Genomic DNA, 22,333 nt, shown 5'->3' with positions numbered 1-22,333 from the left:
CAGTAGGGTGTCTCAACATATTGTCTACCTTACAGTCTTCTTTGTGCCATCGCAACAACTTTGCATGGTCTTTGTTTCTAAACAGACGTTTCAAGCGTGGTATTATAGGAGCATACCACATAATCTTGGCAGGGATTTTCTTCATGGGACGTTCGCCCTCAACATCACCAGGGTCATCTCGCCTGATCTTATACCGCGATGCATGACATACTAGGCATGCATCTAACTTCTCATACTCCTCACCACGGTAGAGGATGTAGTCATTAGGACATGCATGTATCTTCTGGATTTCTAATCCCAAAGGGCAGACTACCTGTTTTGCTTCGTACGTAGTAACGGGCAATTCGTTATCCTTCGAAAGCATCTTCTTTTGGATTTTCAGTAACTCCCCAAAACCCTTGTCAGATACACCATTCTTTGCCTTCCATTGCAGCAATTCTAGTGTGGTACCCAACTTTTTCTGCCCCGCATCACAAGTTATGTATAGCAATTTCTTGTGATCCTCTAGCATGCGCTCGAACTTGATCTTCTCCTTTTCACTTTCACATTCTCTTTGTGCGTCACAAATGGCCTGACCAAGATCATCAGCGGGCTCATCTTCTGCCACTACCTCTTCTTCAGCTTCCCCCATTGCAGTATCATTGAAGGCACCATATTCAGTAATAATGTCATCATCGTCCCATTGTTCTTCTTCACCTTCTTCCATTACAACCCCGGTTTCTCTGTGCTTCGTCCAACAAATATAGTTTGGCATAAAACCTGATTTCAATAAGTGTGAATGAAGACTCCTTGAGCTAGCATATTCCTTTAAATTCTTACATATGGCACATGGGCAGCACATGAAACCATCGCGTTTGTTTGCCTCGGACACAAGCAAGAAAGAATGCACACCCTCAATAAACTCTTGGGAGCGGCGATCAGCATTGTACATCCAATGCCGGCTCATCTGCATTACATGACATACATACCATATTAAAACCTAGAACATAATTAGTTAATTATACGACATGCATGCCACCACACAAGGTATTAATTTATGAAAGTCTCGCTGCAATGTAGACAATCCCAACTACCACTAAAAAACTAAAGCTAAAACGCACTTTAGCAGCATAAGGATTTCGTGACCAATCCCAACTAAAACAGACAGATCATGCGTTTGTTCAACATCTATGGACTTCTTCCGCAGGATCACTGCCTCATCAGCCGCCGTAGTCGCCTGTGCAAGAGAGTTTTGCACATGTTCAACATACTCTTCCTCCCAGTACCAGCCTGAACATCTAGTGCCATCCCACTGAAATTAAAACAAAAAATTAGAACTTTAATCATAATCATCATGAAATAAGTATAAATTAACCATAATCATCAAATACGACAAAATAACTCACATTGCGATCCGAACACTTGTAGAAGATATGGCCCTTGTTGGGACACTCCTTCCTCACCCGGTACTCTATCACAATCTTCTCCTCACACTTGCCGTATGCAATGAGAGGGAGGTCCGGCCTTAGTCGCTTTGGAACCCAATGAGAGGCCGAGGACCCAGAAGCAGTTGCCATCTACTCTCTATACTAATTTTTAATATAATATAAATTTCTCATTTTATAAACAAATAAAATTAAATAAAACTCTAAAATTCTCTATATCTCTAAACCATGAAATGTGCTATGCATGCTAGAAATGAAAGCTGAATACTAGTTTTGAATAACTACTTTAAACTTCCTTCATCCAAATATGCAAACTTTAAAGTGATTTTGAACTTAAATGGCTTACAAATAAAAAATCCATCATAAAAAACCACAAATATCTAGTCCACAAAATGAGATATGCTACTGATGAAACATGAGAGTATAAAGTTGGTAACCTTTAGAACCAAAGAATCGATGGAGGAATCGAAGAAATCTTGTGATTACCGGCGATGAGGAAGAAGAGAGGCCGGCGATGAAGCAAGAACACTGAGCTCGAAGTGGCTCGGGCTCGGGAAGGAAGAAGGGCTATATAGGAGGCGACCTTTAGTCCTAGTTGGAGATAGAAACCAGGACTAAAGGTCTATTTCTAGTCCCGGACGGAGCCTCTAGCCGGGAGAAGACTTTTACTCCCGGTTTTAGGGACCAACCGGGAGTAAAAATTAACCTTTAGTCCCGGTTGGTAGCTCCAACCGGGACTAAAGGTCCCCTGCAGCAAAAGCCTACCGCAGTAGCCGTTGGGCAGGGACCTTTAGTCCCGGTTGGAGCTACAAACCAGGACTAAAGGTTTCTCTAGTCCCGGGCACGAAAAATACCGGGACTAAAGCCAAATTTTGAGGTGGGATCAAAGGTCGTTTCTCTACTAGTGGGGTGTACGCTTATGATAGATGCATGGACAGATAGGAAGGCCGGGGGAGTAACGAATTTAGTCATGCATAGTGCTCATAGGTTTTGTTTCTTGGATTCTATGGACTAATCTGTTGTCAAGAAAGATGGGAAATGCGTCGTTGACCTTTGTGGACAAATGCATTGAAAAGATAGGAGAGGACAATGTCCAAGTGGTCACTGACAATGCTAGTGTTGATACAATGGTGGCAAGTCTACTGGTAACAAAGGTACCCTCCATATGTTTGAATGGATGTGAAGCTCATTGTCTAGATCTCATGTTGGAGGATCTTGGGAAGCTTGGACCAATTAAGCAAACAATTTCAAGTGCAAGACAAGTGACTTTGTTCCTCTATGCTCTTACAAGGGTGTTGGATTTGATGAGGAAATTTCTTGGTAAAGACTTGGTTCGCTCTGGAGTTACTTGGTTTATCACTGCTTATTTGAATCGTAAAAGTTTGCTAAACAACAAGAAGGATATCATAAGGCTCTTCAGATCAAATGAGCTCAATGATTCGGGTTACTTGAAGACGGCCAAGGGGAAGAAGGCCAACGAAGTGGTGAGATCTAGAGGCTTTTGAAAACATGTTGACATGACTATTAATTTTGTTGAGTGAGCAGTTGGCTAATGTGCAGAGAAGAATGGGTAGCGATGTGCGTGCAATGGGAATCTTCCTTGGGTGTATGCTTGAGGCAAAGAAAGAAATTGCTCGGACTTTTGACATGAGACAAGCTACAAACCTGCTTGGGATACATAGTTGACAAAAGGTGGGACAACAAGCTCAAAACTCCACTACACTGAGTAAGCGTAGTAGAGCAGGTCTTCGGAACCTCTAGTCCTTGAGATCCTGCACTAAGAGAGGAGGAATAAGATCTTTGAGAAGCACTTCGCATGACTGCTCACATCCTTCGGCATGGGATGTCTCCCGTCCAAGTCAGGTGGTGTTATGTACCGTCATCTCCATTGTCAACTGCTTTGACCTGTTCTTGTCTCTAACGTCATCGTCAACAACATCGTTTTTCCACTCTTGTCATGATGACTACATTTTCAAATGATTAGTATGTGTGTTGTGATCCGATCTACTATCAAAATTTGTTTGTTGATTATGTGGTGTTGTCATTCATGTTTAATTCATATAGTATGTTAGAGAATTACATGCTAGAATGTACTTTTATCATGATTTATGCTTTGGAATTAATTTGAAATTATCTAAATTTCCAACAAAAATATTATCCATGTATGATTCAAACCAAATAGCGCATTAGTCACATCTAATCCAAAATCATAGTCACTCCATGAAGTTATATTATCCATGTACAATTTGGCATCAAATAAAAGTAAGAGTAACATCTTTGGATAAAAAAAAAGAAGGCGAGTAACATAAAGATTTGATTATGCTCCAAATATTTGGGTGCTTTGGACAATAACAACCGGTTCACCGAGTACTTGAACTTTTTGAATCTTCCGGTGAAGTCATGTAAAATGGTGGTATTAACTGTCCCAACATTTGCACATCTTTTTTTTTGGCACTAGTGTTTTTAGTGGTTAATTTGATCAATTTATTTACATACGAAACACTTTACAAATAAAAATACTTACTGCACGCTCACCCCTATAAATACATCCAAGAGACTAAATTGGTATATCTTAAGATTGACAAAATTATCATAGGCGTCGTCGACGGACAAGCCGCTTATATTATTGAAAGAAAAATGTCGTCACTTTGTGTAGTAGATCCTTGAAAATAGAAGCATACCCGTCAAGTCAATGACCTAACCTAAGTGAGCTTGTTTCACCACAAGAAACTTGCTCTTTTTGCTATTGGAATCAAGATGCAAAACCATAGCTTTATTAGCATGTGTGATATTGGTCTAAAGTAAAAAGGTATTAAGATATTTTTTGGGGGAAAAAACAGGTATTAAGTTCGCTGAAACGGGCAAATTCGATGACATTCTTTCCAGAGTTATGTTGTCTCGCTTGATAGGACATGAACAGGCCAAAGATCTCTCTAGAGTATCTCTACTAACTTTATTCAGTGGTCTTTTCCTTTTCCTATCTAGTGCTGCTCCTTTTGTGATAATCTGAACTCGAAATCTTGCTGGCATATATCTGATTTAAATGACGTGAATACGCGCACATCTTTTGCTGGAAAACGACATGGCTGTCAAATCCAAAGAAAAAGGGAGTGTGGCTAGTAAGTTAGCTCAATAATTGCACATCTTACCTGCAGGCTGCAGGGGCCCCATAAGCTATTATAAGATCGAATCAAATCACTGATATTGCAAAAGGTGGAAGGCTTTGGCATGCCATTCATGGAAAACGAAACTGTAACTGTTCTTGTTTCTTCACTAGGCATGGAATGGATACCCGATACAATCATAGCAAATTCCAAAACAGAACTGTGATCGCCTGAAAAACAAAAGAGTAGATGTCAACACATGGCAATGAATGTCAGTGTGTGGCTTAGCAAGTTAGCAGCTAAAGAGATACAGAAGGCTTAGGTTTTTACCATTACACAAACTAGTGCTCTACAATGAAGAAAGAGATGAAGAGAATGCCAAACTCATGGCCTCTGTGTCACTATCAGAACCATCAAATGCCCTTCAAAAAAAAGAACCATCAAATGGATAATTGACATGCAGCACACAAGGCCAAAGCCGCCTTCAGGTCAGGATTCCTACATAGCAAACAGGGAGAAAATCTTCGCCTCTGAACACGCGCATCACGGAGGCATGGAGCCATCAGGCACCGCACTGAAACCATGTGGTGGGGAGGAAGAAGAAGAAGAAACAGCCAAGCAGTACACTGATGCCTACCTGAGCCTGATGGCTGACTTCACAAGCGTCAGATCATAGTGCTTCCCAGACATCGGGTACATCTCCTTGGATCTGTCCACTAACTGCTAGTAGCTTTATCTGAATACCTGTGCTCTTGACATGCCAATAGACGATGCATTCAAAAGGGGTGTTGTTACATGGTGAACAGGGGCCACTTCAGGTGCTCTGCTAGACTGCTACCGCATCAAAAGAATGGACTCTGCCACAAGAAAACAAATACAAAGATAAAGCTGATCCTAAGAAGTCGTGTGTGAGAACTGAGAATTGAGCAGGAAATGCCATGCCATACCCATAACCCATGCATGTGGAAATTGAGAAAGGGAGGCGCCTACTTCAGTCGGTTCTGACTTCAGGTTATGCCATGCGAGAAAAAGCCTGCCAATGCGGTTACCAACACGCACTAAAATGTGCTGCTGTCAAGCAGAGCAGAGCAACCAGCAACGCCACGATAAAGTGGGCATCGACTTTGTTACGACGACAGTCGACAGGTAGTCTGAAAACATACAGAAAGTGTCTGTTTTGCTGTTACGGTATCCTGTTCTTGCTAGTTGCTTTGCCAGTCGTTGATACCGATTCAGGTCACATATTTGCAGAAGTGAGCATGCTCGAGGCCACACACTGCTTAGCACGCAGCGGGGAGGAATCAAAACAGTGAGGATGATCAGCAGCCGGCCGTGCGCAGGAAAACGTTTGTTTTTTTTGTCAAAAAAAAAAAAAACTCACCAACACCTCCCGGAAGAAGACCCCTCAGGGAGGGGCACAACGAGGTTGTTGTAGGATGGGCAATGCCAAAATGCCAACGAATCTCGTTGAGAGAGGTGTTGAGCAGCAGAAGTTGGAAAAGCTCAAAGGAAAAAGAGGAATAGATTGGTTTTTAGATGGATTGTGTGTTGTGCCACTTCAATCGATCGTGATTCTCTCATATACAGAGGGGATGGTCTTATCCTAGTTAAAAACCTTAATAAAATATGATATGCAAGTTTTCATGAGATTGGAAGAAATTGCATCGAATTCGGGATGAAACAGACTCAAATAGGCAAAACTACTTAATCAGATTGGGCCGATTTACACAGCAGCAGCGCCAAATCAGCTAAAAACCAGCCTGGGCCGGTTTTTCCAGGGTACGTCCAATTTACTCCAAATTGGCCCAAATTCATTCCTTTTCTCTTGTATTTGATTTCTAAGTCCGAATGCAACCCCTATAACCCCTTTTTGCTGTCAACACTAGTAATCCCAAGTAAAAAAACAGTTTCGCATCACTATGATCTATTTTACCTGTTTCTTCTGCGAAAAATTGTGGCAAGTTTGGACGGTAAAGAAGAGTAGGGTTTTTGGCCAAAGCTCAAGGGAGTCACACCATCAAAGAGGAAAGCTTGAGATCACATCTGGGAAGCAGTACTCACAGTATGGCCGAAATATCGGCTGTTACTGGTGTCACAGTTTGTTTAACTTACTTGTTCCCTGGTGAGTAGTAGAGAATCAATTCTTTTTTGCCTTGTTCTATCGTGCAGCCGAGCTACTGAAGAGGAAGAACAATGCTAAAAAAGAATTGGCTGTCCACATGTCCTGCCTAAATGGATTGTACTTGAACAGTTCATTTTCTGCAAAGAACTAGGAAAACCTCTCCCCCCCCCCCCCCCCCCCCCCCCCCCTTCCCATATAAGATGTAGTACATGGACAGTAGTTATAATTATTGCATACACCTGCTACATGATTATATATTACAGATCTGTTACTTCATTGTAGGATATCAGAGTAGCTACGGATCGCAAGTCATTTGCTTTCGGTAAAACTGCTTTGGTAAAATATCAGACGAGCTATGTATGACAGATGCTGGATGCACAACTGAAATTATAAATGCTGAAGGTGAAACAATTAGTGTAAAGTTGTCACAGAAGTGGGAGCTGCACATCACTCAGCTGGCCCATTCCTCTTCAGTAGCTTGGCACTAGTTGAGTTAGACGTGTCTTGGTCACCATGGGGCATTTTTTGTCACGACGAGTTCAACGTCTTCCCTTTAGTAGGGTTGGCATCAAGGCGACTCGACGCATAAGCTTCTCCCATCCTCTTTCTACACTCTTTGGTTGCAGTCTCATGATCAACCACTGTAAAACCAAACCGATGCAAAATATAAACTAATTATCAGTAACCATAAAGATGGAGAAGCCTTCTTTACCATATTGTCCTTCATTTTTACCTGGTTTTGGGTAGTCTTTGCCAATAATACAATTGGCTTTCTTCTGGATGCTAATGGGAGCAGTCCAAGGCTCGTAAATGTACTCCCTTGGCATGTCTAAATTAGTAAAATGTAGAATTGTGCAAAATAATATTGATTAGTCCTCTATCTGAAGGGACAAACAATGCTGACTTCTGGCTTCAGAAGACTATTTATGTTGTCGTTGAAATGTTGTTCCAGAAGTACCTTTCAGCACTGGGATGAAATGCCTAATGTAGTTCCCATTAGGATCATACTTCTTCCCGAATGTGATAGGGGAGTAAATTCTGTGGTACTGTTTTGAGAAATGTAAGCTAATTATTAGTATGAACAAAAATGTCAATAATAAGTGCTATGTGAAGGATGCGAATTATCAGTAACCTGATAGAAGAAGGATGAGCAAGAGAGCCACAGCCAATTGCCGTTGTTAATGGCCCAGTCAGAATCTATCAGTAGCCTTTCAAAGACATCACGTCCTTTTTCCCAGTGAATAAACTTTAAAAGAAATAGGTTCAGAAGTTAGTATAGGCAATGTAAGGTAGTTTGGAATCAGTCTTTAGAAATTTCTTCAGATGCATAATGTCAATTGTCCACAATAAAAAATGTCCCAGAGAACGTTAGGCAAGTAAATCTCCAGATTCTACCAGCACAATATTGACCCCCACTAAATAGCTCATCTAAACAATCCAATAGCCATATTTTTCAATGAAGAGACTCATCTAGCAAAACAAACAGCTCTTATTGATTACCTTCTTGCTTAACTAGAACTCGAAAGTTGCCAAAACAGCAAAATTTACAATTATTACAAACATACATATTCTGTAAAGCAGATTTCAATGTAAATAATTCCCAACAGAGTTCTTATTCAATGCAAGCCTTACAGATCACAGAACATACCATATCACCACGTGTCAAGAAACAAGCAACCGAATGGCGTGCAAGGTGATGCATCCAACCCCACTTCCTCAGCTTGAAGACAAACACACAAAAAGAAAGCTATCAGATACTCTTGAGAGCGACACAAATGAAGGAACAGAAAAATAGAACAAGAAAAGAAATAGCAAAGTGAGGTTCTCTGGTAGATATTCATTTGAGAAAACCTGAATCATGATAGCATCGATCCACGGATATCCTGTTTGGCCATCTCTCCATGCAACAAATAGCTCCTCGTTCTCGCTCCATGGAATCTAAAATAAATGGGATTTGGATTACAACTGTGCTCATGAAAAGTGCATCATTGTAAAGGAGAATGGTTCGGATCAAACAGAGTCACCTGCTTGCATATTTTGTTTCCTTTCATTCGGTCAAAATTAGGAGTTCCATAAGACACTGTGTAGAAGAAGTCTCGCCACAGCAACTGTTACAAAAACATGAGACATGAACTCAGAACTAAAGTAAAGAAGCCGTGTAGCCAGATTGTTCTTTCATGTCCAACAAATGCAGTTACAATTACAAATCACCTGTCCTATCAATGAAACAGGTGGTTTTGTATGGTTTCTGACGCTCTTGTACACATCCTGAATGCAGTGGTAAAAATATCTGGAAGACAGGCACCCAAACTGCATAATAACAGCATGACAATCCGTTTTTAACACTTTATAATCTAAATAAACAGCTAGCTGCATTGAGTTATTGACAAAAAACATACCTTCAAATACGGTGACAAGACAGTTGTGGAAGGTTTCAGAAAGGCAGAGGGGTCACCCTTTGGTTTCTCAAATTTGGCAACCCATTCCTACCCAAAACAACACAAAAGAATGAGGTCATCAGTCATCACTTTCAGATCACCTGTAGAAACAGCAAAGAATAACAAACTTGATGGATGTCAGAATGTTGCTATTCCAGAAGCAACCACCTTATTTTGAAGCGATTCTTTCATTCTCCTCAGAGCTTCTGTCTCACCACCACGGAATGGTGGAATCTCCTCCTGCGAATGGCCATCCAGCAGTTCAGAGAGACCGATCCAGTCCAGTAGTAACTGAAATACTAGTTCATTGGAGCAATTGCCACTCCACCCTTACCTGGCTGATATCCCCATACCCAAGCTCCTCCACTGTAGGCACGGGCAACAGCTCGTATTCCCCTGTGTCTCCGAGCGGTGGGAGCTCGGAGTATTCCTCCATGGCAGGATCTGGCGGCTCCCCAGCAATGGAGACAAAGGATTGATATGTCAAAGGCGGCCGGCCACCGTTCTGCAAATTGGCAAAACCAGAATCAGTTAAGCACATTTGGTTGTGAGTAATGAGTCATGAGTTCACAAGGTACTGAATACTAGTATCCTAAGCTTTCCGAGTTTCGAACACCTTCTTTATGATTTCTGCTGGGTCGAAGAGTGTGTGGCTGACAGGCGTGAATACCTCGATCCCGGACGCCAATGCAAAATCCTAAAAGTACAAAAATCTTCGTCAGGAAACATCACCCAGGGAAGATACGGAGAGTGGAGAAAAATGATCTTAGCAGCCTCACCGTGACTTTCTTATCGCGAGCCTGCGCGTACGGCTCGGTGTCGGACTCGAAGCACAGCTTGCCGATGTTCCACTGAACGCAAATGAACGAAGGGTGAACCCAGGATCTCGTCATTGTGTAGCCAATGGGCAACGGTTGAAAAGGCAAAGAAAAAAAAAGATACTAGTACTAGTAGTAGGCTTTGCATCCAGGGCGGAAGAGATAGACGGATGCTTACGTCCTTTAGGGCCGCGCAGACCGCGTCGGCAACGTCGTCGCGGGCGCGGAGGATGAGGAGGCGGGACCCGAGGCGGCGGAGACGAGCGTCGAGGTCGCTGAGGCTCTCGAGGAGGAAGCGGATGCGGGCGACCCCGGCGCGCGCGGAGCCCGGGGACGCCGCGACGGGGTCCGGGCGAAGGTAGCGCGGGTCGAGCACGAACACCGGGTACAGCAGCCGCGCGGAGGCGGCGCCGGCGCCGGCCCCGTAGCGGCGGGCCGCGTCGAGCGCCGGGTTGTCGTGCACGCGCAGCCCCTTCCGGAACCACACCATCGCCGCCGTGGCGGCGGTTGCGGCCTCCATCGCGGGCGGGGGTCGCGGGGTGCGGAGGAGTATTGGGGGATTTTGCCGGCGGCGGTGGAGTTGGGAGTTAGGAAATTGGGAGAGATGGTGCGGGCCGTTGATGGAGGATCGGACGGCGGAGGTTTGAACAAGGGAGCGGTAACCGTAGCGAGTGGCGCGGGAAGTGGCCACGTCGGTTTCGTATTGGCCGTTCCTGTCGTGCCACACGGGATCCGGTGCGGATTGTCAAATGTGGACAAGCAGCTGCGGAGGGGAGATGGCCTAGATCCATTCACGCGGGCGTTCTCTCGATTCTCTTGCGGTGAACGGTTGGCTCACTCGTGCTTGGCTTACCAGATCGTTAATGTTATTATATATTAATTAATTATTGTGAATGTTTCTGCCCAATTATTACCGTACGCGAACGCGGTTTGCACTCTCTCTTTTTATTTTCTACTTTTTTTCCTTTACATTTTTATTTTCTTTCCTTTTTTCTTATTGTTCTTATTTTTATTTATGTTCGTTTTATGTGTTTTTCCAGTATTATTTTCGTTTTTTATATGTTTTACCCTTCTAATTTCTTTTTAGCAGCATTGGCAAGTTATACAGAATAACTTATATACATAAGTTGTGTTTGATAACTTTTGCACCTATGTTGTGTTTCATAGCTTTTGTGTTTTCAAGTTTTTTTTATCGGATGTTTCCAAGTTTTAGTATAAGTTATATTGTCGGGTTTATAAACCCGGGGTCCCTCATGGACCGGCTTCCCAGCAAAGGCTCGGGCCAGCAGACAACGTGGCGAACCAACGCGCAACTCTTGGGCCGGCCCAAATACCTAAACAGCAGGCCAGAAGGGCGATCCAATTTCCGACCGGAAGGCCTGGCCGAGAAGGAACGACGCCCGCTTTCGACTCCGGCCCACCTCTCCGACCAGAGCGCTCGCTTCGGTCTCCAGCCCGCCTCCGGACGGCCTCTCCGACCGGAAGGCCTGGCCAAACACCACTTCTGACTCCAACCCGCTTCTCCGACCAGGGATGCGCCAAACCCCTGCTTACAACTCCTCTCCAACTGGCGCAATCAGAGCCGACTGGAACCAACCGACCGGGGACGCCCGCTCGGTAAGGACTAGGAAACGGACGGAGAAAGTAAGGCAGCGCACTCAAGTCAACCGCAATACCAAGGACCGTACCCTGTACACCTGCAGGACAGTACCCTGCGACCTCCCTAGCATGACAGAACTCGAGCAGTGTTGTAGGCGCCGATATTTTCCCCTACAATGTTGTGGGCGCCATCAACTCTCATACCAGACAAATACGGTAAGGCTCCCCCCACGTGCCTCTGAGGCGTCAACGGTATTGTGGGCGCCGGCATTTACCGTACCAGGCGAACATTGTAAAATCCATTGCATGCCTCTGGGTATCAACAGTGTGGCAGGCACCGACATCTGCCATACCTGAAGAAGACGCAACCTCCCACGTGCATCTGACATTAAACAGTATTGTGGGCGCCTACCATCATCTTATACCTGCTGGCGTGGGAAGCAAGACTTAGCAGCATACGTACTCTTTCCCTCTCACTTGTAAGGCCATCCCCTTCATCTATAAAAGGGGATGCGCTCTCTTCCAACAGGGAGATCGATCAGTTCACCTACATTGATTCACCCTCTGTAACTTTAGACACTCTAAAGTTATACCGAGCACACGCTCGAACACTTAGCACCTAGTGGGGCTCCCGTCACTCTCGGCCCTTCAGACCAGAGTCCGACCGGACCTCTTATACCCCCCATCTTTCTCCTTCTCGTTTGTAACCCTACTGTAAACTTCGAGCACCTGGGCTCAGGAATAAAGTCACCGACCGACTCAAACTGGACGTAAGGCACGTTGCTTGAACCAGTATAAACCCAGTTTCATTGAGTGCTAGGCCACCTCCGATCACAACGTACAGCAAAACTACAAATATTTACGTGTCGGTCACTTTCTGCACCGACAGTTGGCGCAGTCCATGGGGAAGACGTTGTACGTTCAACACTTTTTGGTCATCGGATGGCCCACTTTTCCGCCACCTTCGCCATGGCGGGCTCAAGCGATACGACTCGCTTCGGCTCACTAGAGTTTCCCGCACTCTCACCTGTTGGGATGCGGGTCCCACCCATCTTCGAGCCATCCCAGGCCTTCCTCTTCGGAAGCCTAGACTTCATCGCCAACTGGCTCGGCGTACTACGCCTCTACAAGGAGGCAACCATCCCAGCACCCGTCGGAGGGGCACCCCCCGCTGGCTCCGGGACACCCAACGACTTCAACGACGAGGCACATGTGCTTCATTCCGAGCAAACTCTCTGCTCAAACCCCGAAGTGAGTAATGTACATGTTGTTATTTACTTACTATTCACTATCTTCCGCTGATTATCCAGAGGGACCCCGTTGTCCCTACCGTGATCGCCATGCGACCGGTTCCCCTATGGCCTCGCGTTCCCCACGGATGCGTACGCCTGGGGGCTCCAAAGGACGCCGATGCCCCGCCTCTCACGTCTGAATTCGTGGGGATGGCGAGCTATGCTCTCACCTATTTCCTCGACTTCATGGATGATGATGTTGAGAGTGACGGCTCCAGCATCGGCGACGTGGCACCTAGCCACCGTCCGTCCCGAGAGTGCGCTATGACGGACGCTCTAGGACAGCCACCGATGGCAGCGGAGTCCTTACAGACTCACACCCCTCTAGACCCTCATGCGGGGCCCCTTGCGCTCACACGGGAGCACGGCGAGGAGCTATGACAACAGCGGTAGAACCAACCGCCACCTGCGCCGACGCGCTCAGCGCACCGCACTGCGCCCTGTGCGCATAAACCAATGAGCGGCGCCTGGGGTCGCGCCTGCCAGGTCCAGCGCAACATCGTGGATGGGGGGAACAATCCCCCATAGTTCACTCGGGCTAACCAAAACATCGCCGCTACGGTAATGCTTCTGCGTGGCCTTCCCGAGCCAAACGACCTCTAGGAACAGGCGATCCACCGGAACCTTCGGGCACTGGTGGAAATCACCGCCGTTCAACAGGCGGAGAGCTCCACATCACAACACCAACTCACGGCCTCTCTCTCCACCAGGGGAGTGGGGACGCACCAGACGAATCGCTCCACCCGCTCACCGCTACGGCCGCCGAGCGCAGCACAGGAGGCTGCATCTGCGCCCCAGTCTGACCTGGCGCCCGCTCCACACCGGCCGCCTGTACGTGAGCAGCTCCGGCCGAACCAAGACGCTCACAGCGTCATCAGCAATCGGCGTCAGTCCTGGCACGATGATGGTGTCCATCAAGCGGTAGTGATGGCAGGCGACATTGACCCTGATCGGACCATTGTGGGGAATGGTGAAACGCACCCCAGGCGCGGTCGTCGGCCGGACGACCGGAGTCCCAGCCCGGATGGCCTGGGACCACGGGCCTTTGCCCAACGCATCCAGAGAGCGCCTCTCCCGCAACGCTTCAATGGAGGCTGAGGCAAAGGCAAGGCCAAGCGCTAGGATCAGGACGAGGGCCCCTCCACGTAGAGGGGCAAAAAGAACAAAGAAGATCATCGTCGACCAGCCAACTCCGTGTTGGTCGCCTGGCTGATCACACAGACAAGTAGTCAAGCAGGGCCTTCCAGACCACTTCAACGAGCTCATGGAGAGCCCATGCACCAACCAGGCCTACCTCGTCAAACACCTCTACAAGGACTGTGAGCTCCTCAAGCATCTTTTGCGATAGGCCGGTAGGCCGAAGGAAGGAAAAGGCAAAGAAGCAGCGGCCAAGAAAGGGGGCGTAGCGGGCAAGGATCCAGATGACTGAAGGTCTCTATACGATGACCGAGGTGATCCGACTGGACACCTACCGACTGAAGGATGACAACGGCAATGTTCTCACCAACACTTGGAACAGCGAACAGCTACGTCGTTTTTTCCTCTAAAATTCAGTCTTATCATTTTTACTTAATGTTCTCTCCTGTAAAGCGCCCCGACCCGAACACTTTCGGCCCGGGTCGCTCGGGGGCCCCATGGGGATGCAACGTCACCCCTCTTTTTACTTTCACATGATAAATATATTTTTCCTCGAATGAAAGGGCAGTCCATTCCTTAAATTTCCTTACGTAACTTTGCTTAAAATATTCCGACCGATCGCGCCTCGCCTCTACCTACAGTTACGAGCGACTTAGCCTCACGGGCCACGCCCGGGCTCTTAAAAGTTGCAGCCTACGATGCGAATGGGCAGGTGCGAAAAAGAAGAGAATAAAAAACAAAGTTATGCTAAGGTAAAAATAAGGAACGGACGGAACAAGCTTCCCCGAACGGAATAGTTCCATCACAAAAACAAAGTTACTGTATTCATAAATACACAAAAATGCTTTACACAGGGGGCCCTCCCACGGCATTATCTTCTAAACAATTGCTAAAGTATTTCTACTACTTCTACTATGGCTCTGCGGTGGCATCGACCACCGGCTCGACTGGCGAGGGAAGGGGTTGCTCGTCCACCGACTGGGCAACATTCGGCTCGATTGGAGGCGGGGCGATGTCCACTTCTGACCCGGGCTCCACGCCATCCACAGGCTGGGCAATGTCCTCCTGACACACGCTTTCGGCCATGTCCGCACGGCGAGCATCCATCACCCACTGCACGGAGACTTGCTCGGCCAACAACTTTGCGTGTGGCAGCAAGCTCTCCCCGAGCGATTGGATGTCCTCCGTGCTACAGCCATCGGCATACCCACTATAGATGGTGGCGAAGTCTAGGTTCAGGTGATATGTCACCACCGAAGTCAACACCCCCAATGCTCCGTAGAATAGCCCTTGGGTGATGAGGGCCCGGACCTCATCCGGAACCTCTGCTAGCTGGATGGCAGGTGCACTAGTACTTGGCGTCGACCCGAAGACCTCCGAGACGACAAGCTAGGCAACATTGCAGTTCTGGTCAAGTTCCTCCTCGAGAGCACGTCGCTCTTCAAGGGACTTGGCCAGCGCCTCCGCATTCCGGCCAAACATCGCCTTGGCCGTCTCCAGGTCCCGCTCCAATGACTCCACCTTTCCGCCTAGCTCTGGAAGATGGGCGACAAGCTTAGAAGCAAGCTAAAGGAAGAAACCAACACGATGAAAAATAGAAAAGGTACGTACCAAGGTGGGAGTTCTTGAGGATGGAGTCCCTCCGCCTGCCGGGTCACCTGCTTGCGCAGTCGGGCGTTCGCCTCCTCCGTCCCCATCACCCGGCCCTGAAGCGCGAGCACTTCCTGGTCGGCCTCCGACCGGGCCTTCCACTCTGACGCTAGGGTGCTTCGCTCCATCTCCAAGGTCTCCAGGGTACCTCAGAGTGCCACCTCGGTGTCTGCCAGGGAATTTCGTAATGTCGCCTCGGTCTCTGCCTGGCGGGCCTTCGCCGCCTCAAGCCCCCGCTCGGCGACAGTCGCCCATTCCGCCGCGAGCTGCTCCACCACCCGCGCCTCGATCGCCTCTGCCCGCTCGGTCCTAGGACTCGCGGTGGGCGAACTCCAGCTAGCGCTCAAACTTGGCCATCCGGGCGTGCTCCATCTAGAGGAAACGGGACTTGCGGCATGACATCTCCTATAGACCCTACAAAAACGAGAAGCAAGCATGCTGAGGCAACCAATGAGAGACCAAGGGGTCAAGGCTAAGCGCAGGGAACTCACCTCCGCAGCGTGGCACAGGTCGACCTGGACCAACTACTGGATGGACTTAACCCGCTCCTATGCATCCTCAAGCTTCACCAACAGCTTAGCAAGATCGGACTCCATGGCGAGTCCTCTCCCCCCAAGGATGTCCCAGAGCTGACACTCCTGCAAATCCCGAAGGATGAACCAAACCTTTGTCGGGTCCTCAGGGCAGGGCCACACTAGGTCAGTCTCCTCTAGCCTGCTGGAGGGCCCAGCCTCTGACCGGACCACCGCCAGCTCCCGCGACAGCACCGGTGGCTCCACCTCGTCATCCGCTTCATCGTCAGAGGAGATCTCCACCACCTCAGTTTCACGGGCCACCGACAGGCGTTCTAGCTCTGTCCCGACCGCATCTCCCTCTGGCACCTCCAGCGCTAATCGGGAAGGTGAGCCGTGCAGCCCTCCGCCTGGCGAGGCAAGGAGCCCAGTCTCCCTCTCCTCTTCCACCATAGCCGGTGGAGGAGGGGCCACAAGGGACACCTCTGACACGGCCTCCGTTGTCACCACTAGGATCGCCGCCAACACCGTCGCCGCCGCTGCCGCCGTACTAGCAACCGGCCCGGGGGGCACCACCCCTAGAAGGGAAGGACTCACCGCCGCCACCCTACTCTCCTCGCTGCTCGCCATGATGTGCTGCAAGGTGGGCCTTCAATCCTCCCGCATGGGAGTTAGGGCGATGCTCAGCCCCATTAGCTGTCGAAAAAGTACAAGTCAATCACACTCCAAAAAACTAACAGCAAGATCGAAAAGAAACAAAAAGGCATACCGGGATGAAAGCGGTACGACTCTGAAACCCCGACCCAATGATGACGGGCCCATAGGGTGAGGACCACTCTCGGGCCGTGACCCGCGCCCCCTCGCTTCAACCAAGGGAGTCGACCCAACCAGCTCCTACTCAGCCTACGAGTCACCATGACCTTCTGTTCGAGGCGCGCCGACTGCAGCAGCTAGCGGGGAATCCTCCTATTGCGTGTCACATGCTGGCACTAGCCCCAACAATGTGCGGGTACAAGCCCACTCCTCCGACCGCCAAGCTTGTCCTGCTGCGTCCACAACAGGCGGGGACAAGGCCGGCGGCGCCGCCGAAGGGCGCGGTGACCGCATCCGCTTCGCTTCCTATTTGCCGACGGTGTCTGCGTTCATAGCACGCTTCCTCGGCGCAGGAACATCGCCGCACCTCTCTGCCTCCTGCTCGCCACCAGCGGACGTGGCCACAGGATCGCGACGCTCCACCAAGGTCACAACGACCTCCCGACTTTCCTCCTCCTCAGAGAAGATCATGTCATCCCCCACCTCTGTGGGGTCCTCCAACTCGAGCTCTGACTCGATGTCGCTCCTATTTTCCTCGGCTCGCACACGCTGGGTGATCTTCTTCTCCTTCTCATGCTTCCACCGAGCCTCCTCGGCTTTCTTCTTCTTCCTGGCATCCGCCGCCTCCTTCTGGGCAGCCTATCGAGCCGCGCCCTCCGGGCCCTTCGGAAGGTGCGGCCAGGACTTGTAAACTCCAAGTCCCTGCAAAACAAGTGACTCAATCAAAAAAGTGGGAGAACAAAGGGGAAAAGAACACGAAGTAAAAGAAAGGGGAGCATACCAGTTTGGACACCACCGAGGAGTTAAGAGGTCTAGGCTTTCCATCGACATTCTCCTTGGGCCTCAGCTACAGCACCCAGTCAAGGCGGCTCTAGACCTCATCGTTCGGCAGCTCCTCTAGCAACGCACGATCAGGGTTTGTCGGGCCGCTGTACTTCCACATTGGCCACGTCCTCTCCACTAGTGGAGCAACCAGACGGCGAAAGAGAGTGTGGAACACTCGCACCCCGTCAAGGCCACGCCGTATGAGCTTCTAGAGCTCTGCCTTAATGATCTCCACCTTATGCTTCTGTCGACTGGCAGGACCCCACGACCAACTGTCCAGCCGCTCTGGCCTCCTGCTGATGAAGGGGGGGGAACGGTGCCTCCGCCGGGTTCCTGATGTAGAACCATTCCCCATGCCACCCCCAATTGGAATTGTAGGGGTGAAAGCTCTAGTTTGGTTTTGGTTAATTGATGAAACCCTAAGTGCTAACCTAGTTTATCAAGATGATCATGAGATAGGTAGCACTACTCCAAGTGATAAAGCAATGGCGAAGATCATGACAATGGTGATGGCATGGTGATAGTCAAATGCTTAAAACTTGGAAAAGAAGAAAGAGAAAAACAAAAGGCTCAAAGCAAAGGTAAAATTGTAGGACCCATTTTTGTTTCGGTGATCAAGACACTTAGCGAGTGTGATCACATTTTGGATAGATAGCCATACTATTAAGAGGAGTGAAACTCATATTGAAATGCGGTTATCAAAGTGCCACTAGATGCTCTAATTCATTGCATATGCATTTAGGATCTAGTGGATCACTAACACCCTTGAAAATGTTTATGAAAATATGCTAACACATGTGCACAAGGTGATACACTTGGTAGTTAGCACATTTGAGCAAGGGTGAAGAAGATAGAGCAGAAAGGAACCCAGTCTCACTGTTTTCACTGTGACCAGACGCTGGTCTTGGGTGGACCGGCATGTCCGGTTAGGCGTAGCAGCGAAGACGCCAGCATCGGTATATTGACCGGACGCTAGGTCTGAATTGATCGGACGCTGAAAGTCTAGGTCCAGTCGAACTGACGGGTCAGCACAGTATCCAGGGTTTTGCACCGGACGCTGAGGTGTGTCCGGTCGAGGTGGACCGGACGTGTCCGGTCGAAGAAAACCTGGTTTGGAACCTTACTATAAACGATCGAACGCTGGGGTCCAGCGTCCGGTCACTTGTGCCGCAGTGTCTGGTCGCTACTTAGCCGTTGCGATCGGGTGGTTCCTATTGAATGGACAATGTCACGTGGCTTACATCGGTTGACCGGATGCTGGGTCTAGAGTCCAGTCAGTCTGACCGGAGCATCCGGTCAGCCCGCAGTGTGCCTAGTGAAGGGGTACAACGGTTCTATTTCATGGGGGCTTCTATTTAAGCCCCATGGCTAGTTCAAGCTCACTCTCTTGCATATTTTCATTGACATAGCAACCTTGTGGGCTTAGCCAAAGTCCTCCCACTCATCTCCATCATTGATTCATCATCTTTGTGAGATTGGGAGAGAATCCAAGTGCATTGCTTAAGTGATTGCATCTAGAGGCACTTGGTACTCGTGTTGCACTATGGATTTCGCTTGTTACTCTTGGTGGTTGCCACCACCTAGATGGCTCGGTGCAGCGGTGGAGGATCGGCATGAGTTGGTGATTGTTCGTGGCCGTCTCCGGTAATTGTGAGGGGAGTTGTATCTTCCCTGGTGGAGTATCGAAAGGTAACTCTAGTAAATTGCTCGTGTCATTGAGTTACCTCACTTGTGGGTAGGTTCTTGCGGTGTCCAATCATGTGGACAAGGTTTGTGAAACACCTCTTAGCCACCGAACCACCAAGTGTTGGTCGACACAACAGGGACTAGCGTGTTGGCAAGCACGTGAACCTCGGGAGAAAATCGGTTGTCTCTTATCATTTGCATTCTCCCGGTGATTGGCTTAATCTTCATCTTGTGATTGTTTCATCCCTCTATATGGTGGTATAACCATCCTACTCACTCATTTATATTCTTGCAAACTAGTTGTAGCAAGCTCTTTAGTGTAATTGGATTTGAGAGCTTGCTTTGCTATTTAAGTTTGCTTAGTGGAGCTCTTTAGAGTAGAAAGTTTGAGAGCTCTTAGTGAGTAGTATCATAGCAAGTTGTGTGTCTAGCAATCATTGCTACTAGAATTGTTGGATAGGTGGCTTGCAACCCTCGTAGAGATAGAGCAAGTTTGCATTATGCTATTTGTCTTACTAATCAAATTGCTTTAGTTGATTTGTAGAATTTTAAATAGGCTATTCACCCCCCTCTAGCCATATTAGGACCTTTCAAGTGGTATCGTAGCCATGGTCACCATTTGATTAAAGGCTTAACAACCTCGGTGTCAAATTATGGCTCAAGTTGTGTTCAACCATGTGGGGGGCAAACCACTGTTCTTTGATGGCACATGCTATGATTATTGGAAGAGAAAGATGAGGATGTATCTTGGTTCAATCAATGATCAAGTATGGGAAGTGACCGAGAATGATTATGCTATCATCGATCCCGACAATCCCACCAACCAAGACAAGACCAACAAGCAATGCAACACAATGGCTCTCAACACCATATACAATGCCATTGATTCCAAGGTGTTTGAGCAAATCAAGGATTGTGAAAGAGCAAATGAGGTGTGGACAAGATTGGAGGAAACGTATGAGGGCACACCGGCGGTGAAGAGTGCCAAGTTGTACATTCTCAAGGACAAATTGACAAGCTTCAAGATGAAGAAAGATAAGAGCATTCCGGAGATGTTCCATCGATTGCAAGTAATTGTCAATGACTTGAAGGCTTTGGGAGAGAAGATCAAGGATGATGACGTCTCTCATCGATTCTTGATGTGCCTACCTCCAAGATTTGAGATGTTAAGATTGCTAATCATAAGAGGAGGATTGAAGGATATTACCCTCAACCAAGTACTAGGTGATGTCATAACACAAGAGACATACCGTGTGGAAAGGGAGGTGATGATAAGGATGACAAGAAGGAAGAAGAAGACAAGAAGAAAAAAAGCATAACATTCAAGGCTAGCTCATCATCATCAAAGAACAAGGGCAAGTCCAAGAAAGAATCAAGTGATGATGATGATCTTAGTGATATTGATGATGAAGCTATGGCCCTCTTTGTGCGCAAGATGGGAAAATTCATAAAGAAGAAGGGCTATGGTGCAAGAAAGAGAAGAGATCACACTGAGAAGAAGGAGTATGTGAGAAGATGCTACAATTGCAAGAGCCCCAATCATGTAGTAGCAAATTGTCCATATAATAGTGACAATGATGAGGATGAGAAGAAGAAGCACAAGGAGGATAAGAAAGAAAAGAAGGAGAAGAGAATGACCTTCCAAAAGAAGAAGAAGGGTGGAGGTTATGTGGTCACATGGGATAGTGATGGCTCTTCGGATAGTGATAGCTCTAGTGATGATGACAAGAAATCTATCAAGAGAGCACTAGCAAGCATCACCATCAACAAGCCCTCCATCTTCGACACTCCATCAACATGCCTCATGGCAAAACCTACCAAGGTAAAATATAATGTGAGTGATGATGATGAATGTGAAAGTGATGCTTGTAGGAGTGATGATGATGATGAGGAGTACTCCAAGGAGGAGCTCATGGATATGTGTGAGCAAGTGCATACGTGCTTTGAGATAAAAAGAAAGGAGTGTAAGGAATTGAACAAGAAAGTCAAATTTCTTGAGCAATCCCTTGATGAGCTCAATGCCACTCATGAGAGGCTAATGGAAGCCCATGAAAAGCTTGGCAAAGCTCACTCTAAGCTTGAAAAGGCTCACTCCTCTCTTATTGAGCAAGTCAAAGTGGAGGAAGCCAAGAAGGAGCAAGTGATCATAACATGTGATGTGGGACTAACATGTGATCTTATTGATGAATCTTTTCATGAGTCCATTTTAGTTGCTTCCACTAACACTTCTTATAGCACTACTACTTCCACTTCACCTTTGAGTGATGGTCTCACTTGTGATGCCTCACTTATGATGGAAAATGAGACCCTCAAGAAGGAGGTGAATGAGCTCACTCGTGCCTTAGGCAATGCCTATGGTGGAGAAGCCCACTTGCTAAAGTGCTTGGGCAGCCAAAGATTTTCTCTCAACAAAGAGGGATTAGGCTATACCCCCAAGAACGCCAAGGCGGCCTTTGTCACTCCCAAAGCTAGCTTTGTGAAGGGCAATGGTCGGTTTTGCAATAGATGCAAGTAAGTTAGGAGCAAAATTGCAAGACTAACAAGAACAAGCTACCTAATGTATCCTCAATCAAATTTGATTCTTGTTACATGCTTTATAAGGGTGCCAATGCTGTGAAGGCTAAGTTCATTGGTACACTAATTATGGGCCCAAAGAAGAAGGCCATTTGGGTACCAAAGACCTTGGTGACTAACCTACAAGGACCCAAGCAAGTTTGGGTACCTAAAAAGAATTGATCTTCTTTTGTAGGTAAATTATAAAGCCAGAGGAAGGCATTGGGTGCTTGATAGTGGGTGCACACAACACATGACTGGTGATCCAAGAATGTTCAATTCAATCAATGAAAACAAGAGCAATGGGATTGATAGTATCACATTTGATGACAATGGCAAAGGTAAGGTCAAAGGACTTGG

The 22,333-nt window shown here is 47.7% G+C and overlaps 1 protein-coding gene across 1 annotated transcript; it reads right to left on the bottom strand.

The window, feature by feature from the left end:
- Positions 1-6,879: 6,879 nt before the first annotated feature.
- Positions 6,880-10,447, bottom strand: LOC136463019 ((6-4)DNA photolyase). The gene is made up of 14 exons (XM_066462069.1): positions 10,085-10,447; positions 9,868-9,939; positions 9,705-9,785; positions 9,423-9,593; positions 9,257-9,328; positions 9,050-9,136; positions 8,862-8,960; positions 8,675-8,758; positions 8,502-8,588; positions 8,299-8,370; positions 7,783-7,896; positions 7,609-7,696; positions 7,384-7,479; positions 6,880-7,291 (listed from the first exon to the last, which is right to left on the bottom strand). The coding sequence occupies exons 1-14, from the start codon at positions 10,424-10,426 to the stop codon at positions 7,179-7,181; spliced, it is 1,578 nt and encodes a 525-aa protein (XP_066318166.1). The 5' UTR covers positions 10,427-10,447; the 3' UTR covers positions 6,880-7,178.
- Positions 10,448-22,333: the final 11,886 nt, after the last annotated feature.

The sequence above is a fragment of the Miscanthus floridulus genome, chromosome 7 (genome assembly GCF_019320115.1).
Source record: "Miscanthus floridulus cultivar M001 chromosome 7, ASM1932011v1, whole genome shotgun sequence".
NCBI lineage: Eukaryota > Viridiplantae > Streptophyta > Magnoliopsida > Poales > Poaceae > Miscanthus > Miscanthus floridulus.
Note: the sequence above shows the minus strand (reverse complement) of the source record. Positions and strands in the feature narration are given on the sequence as shown.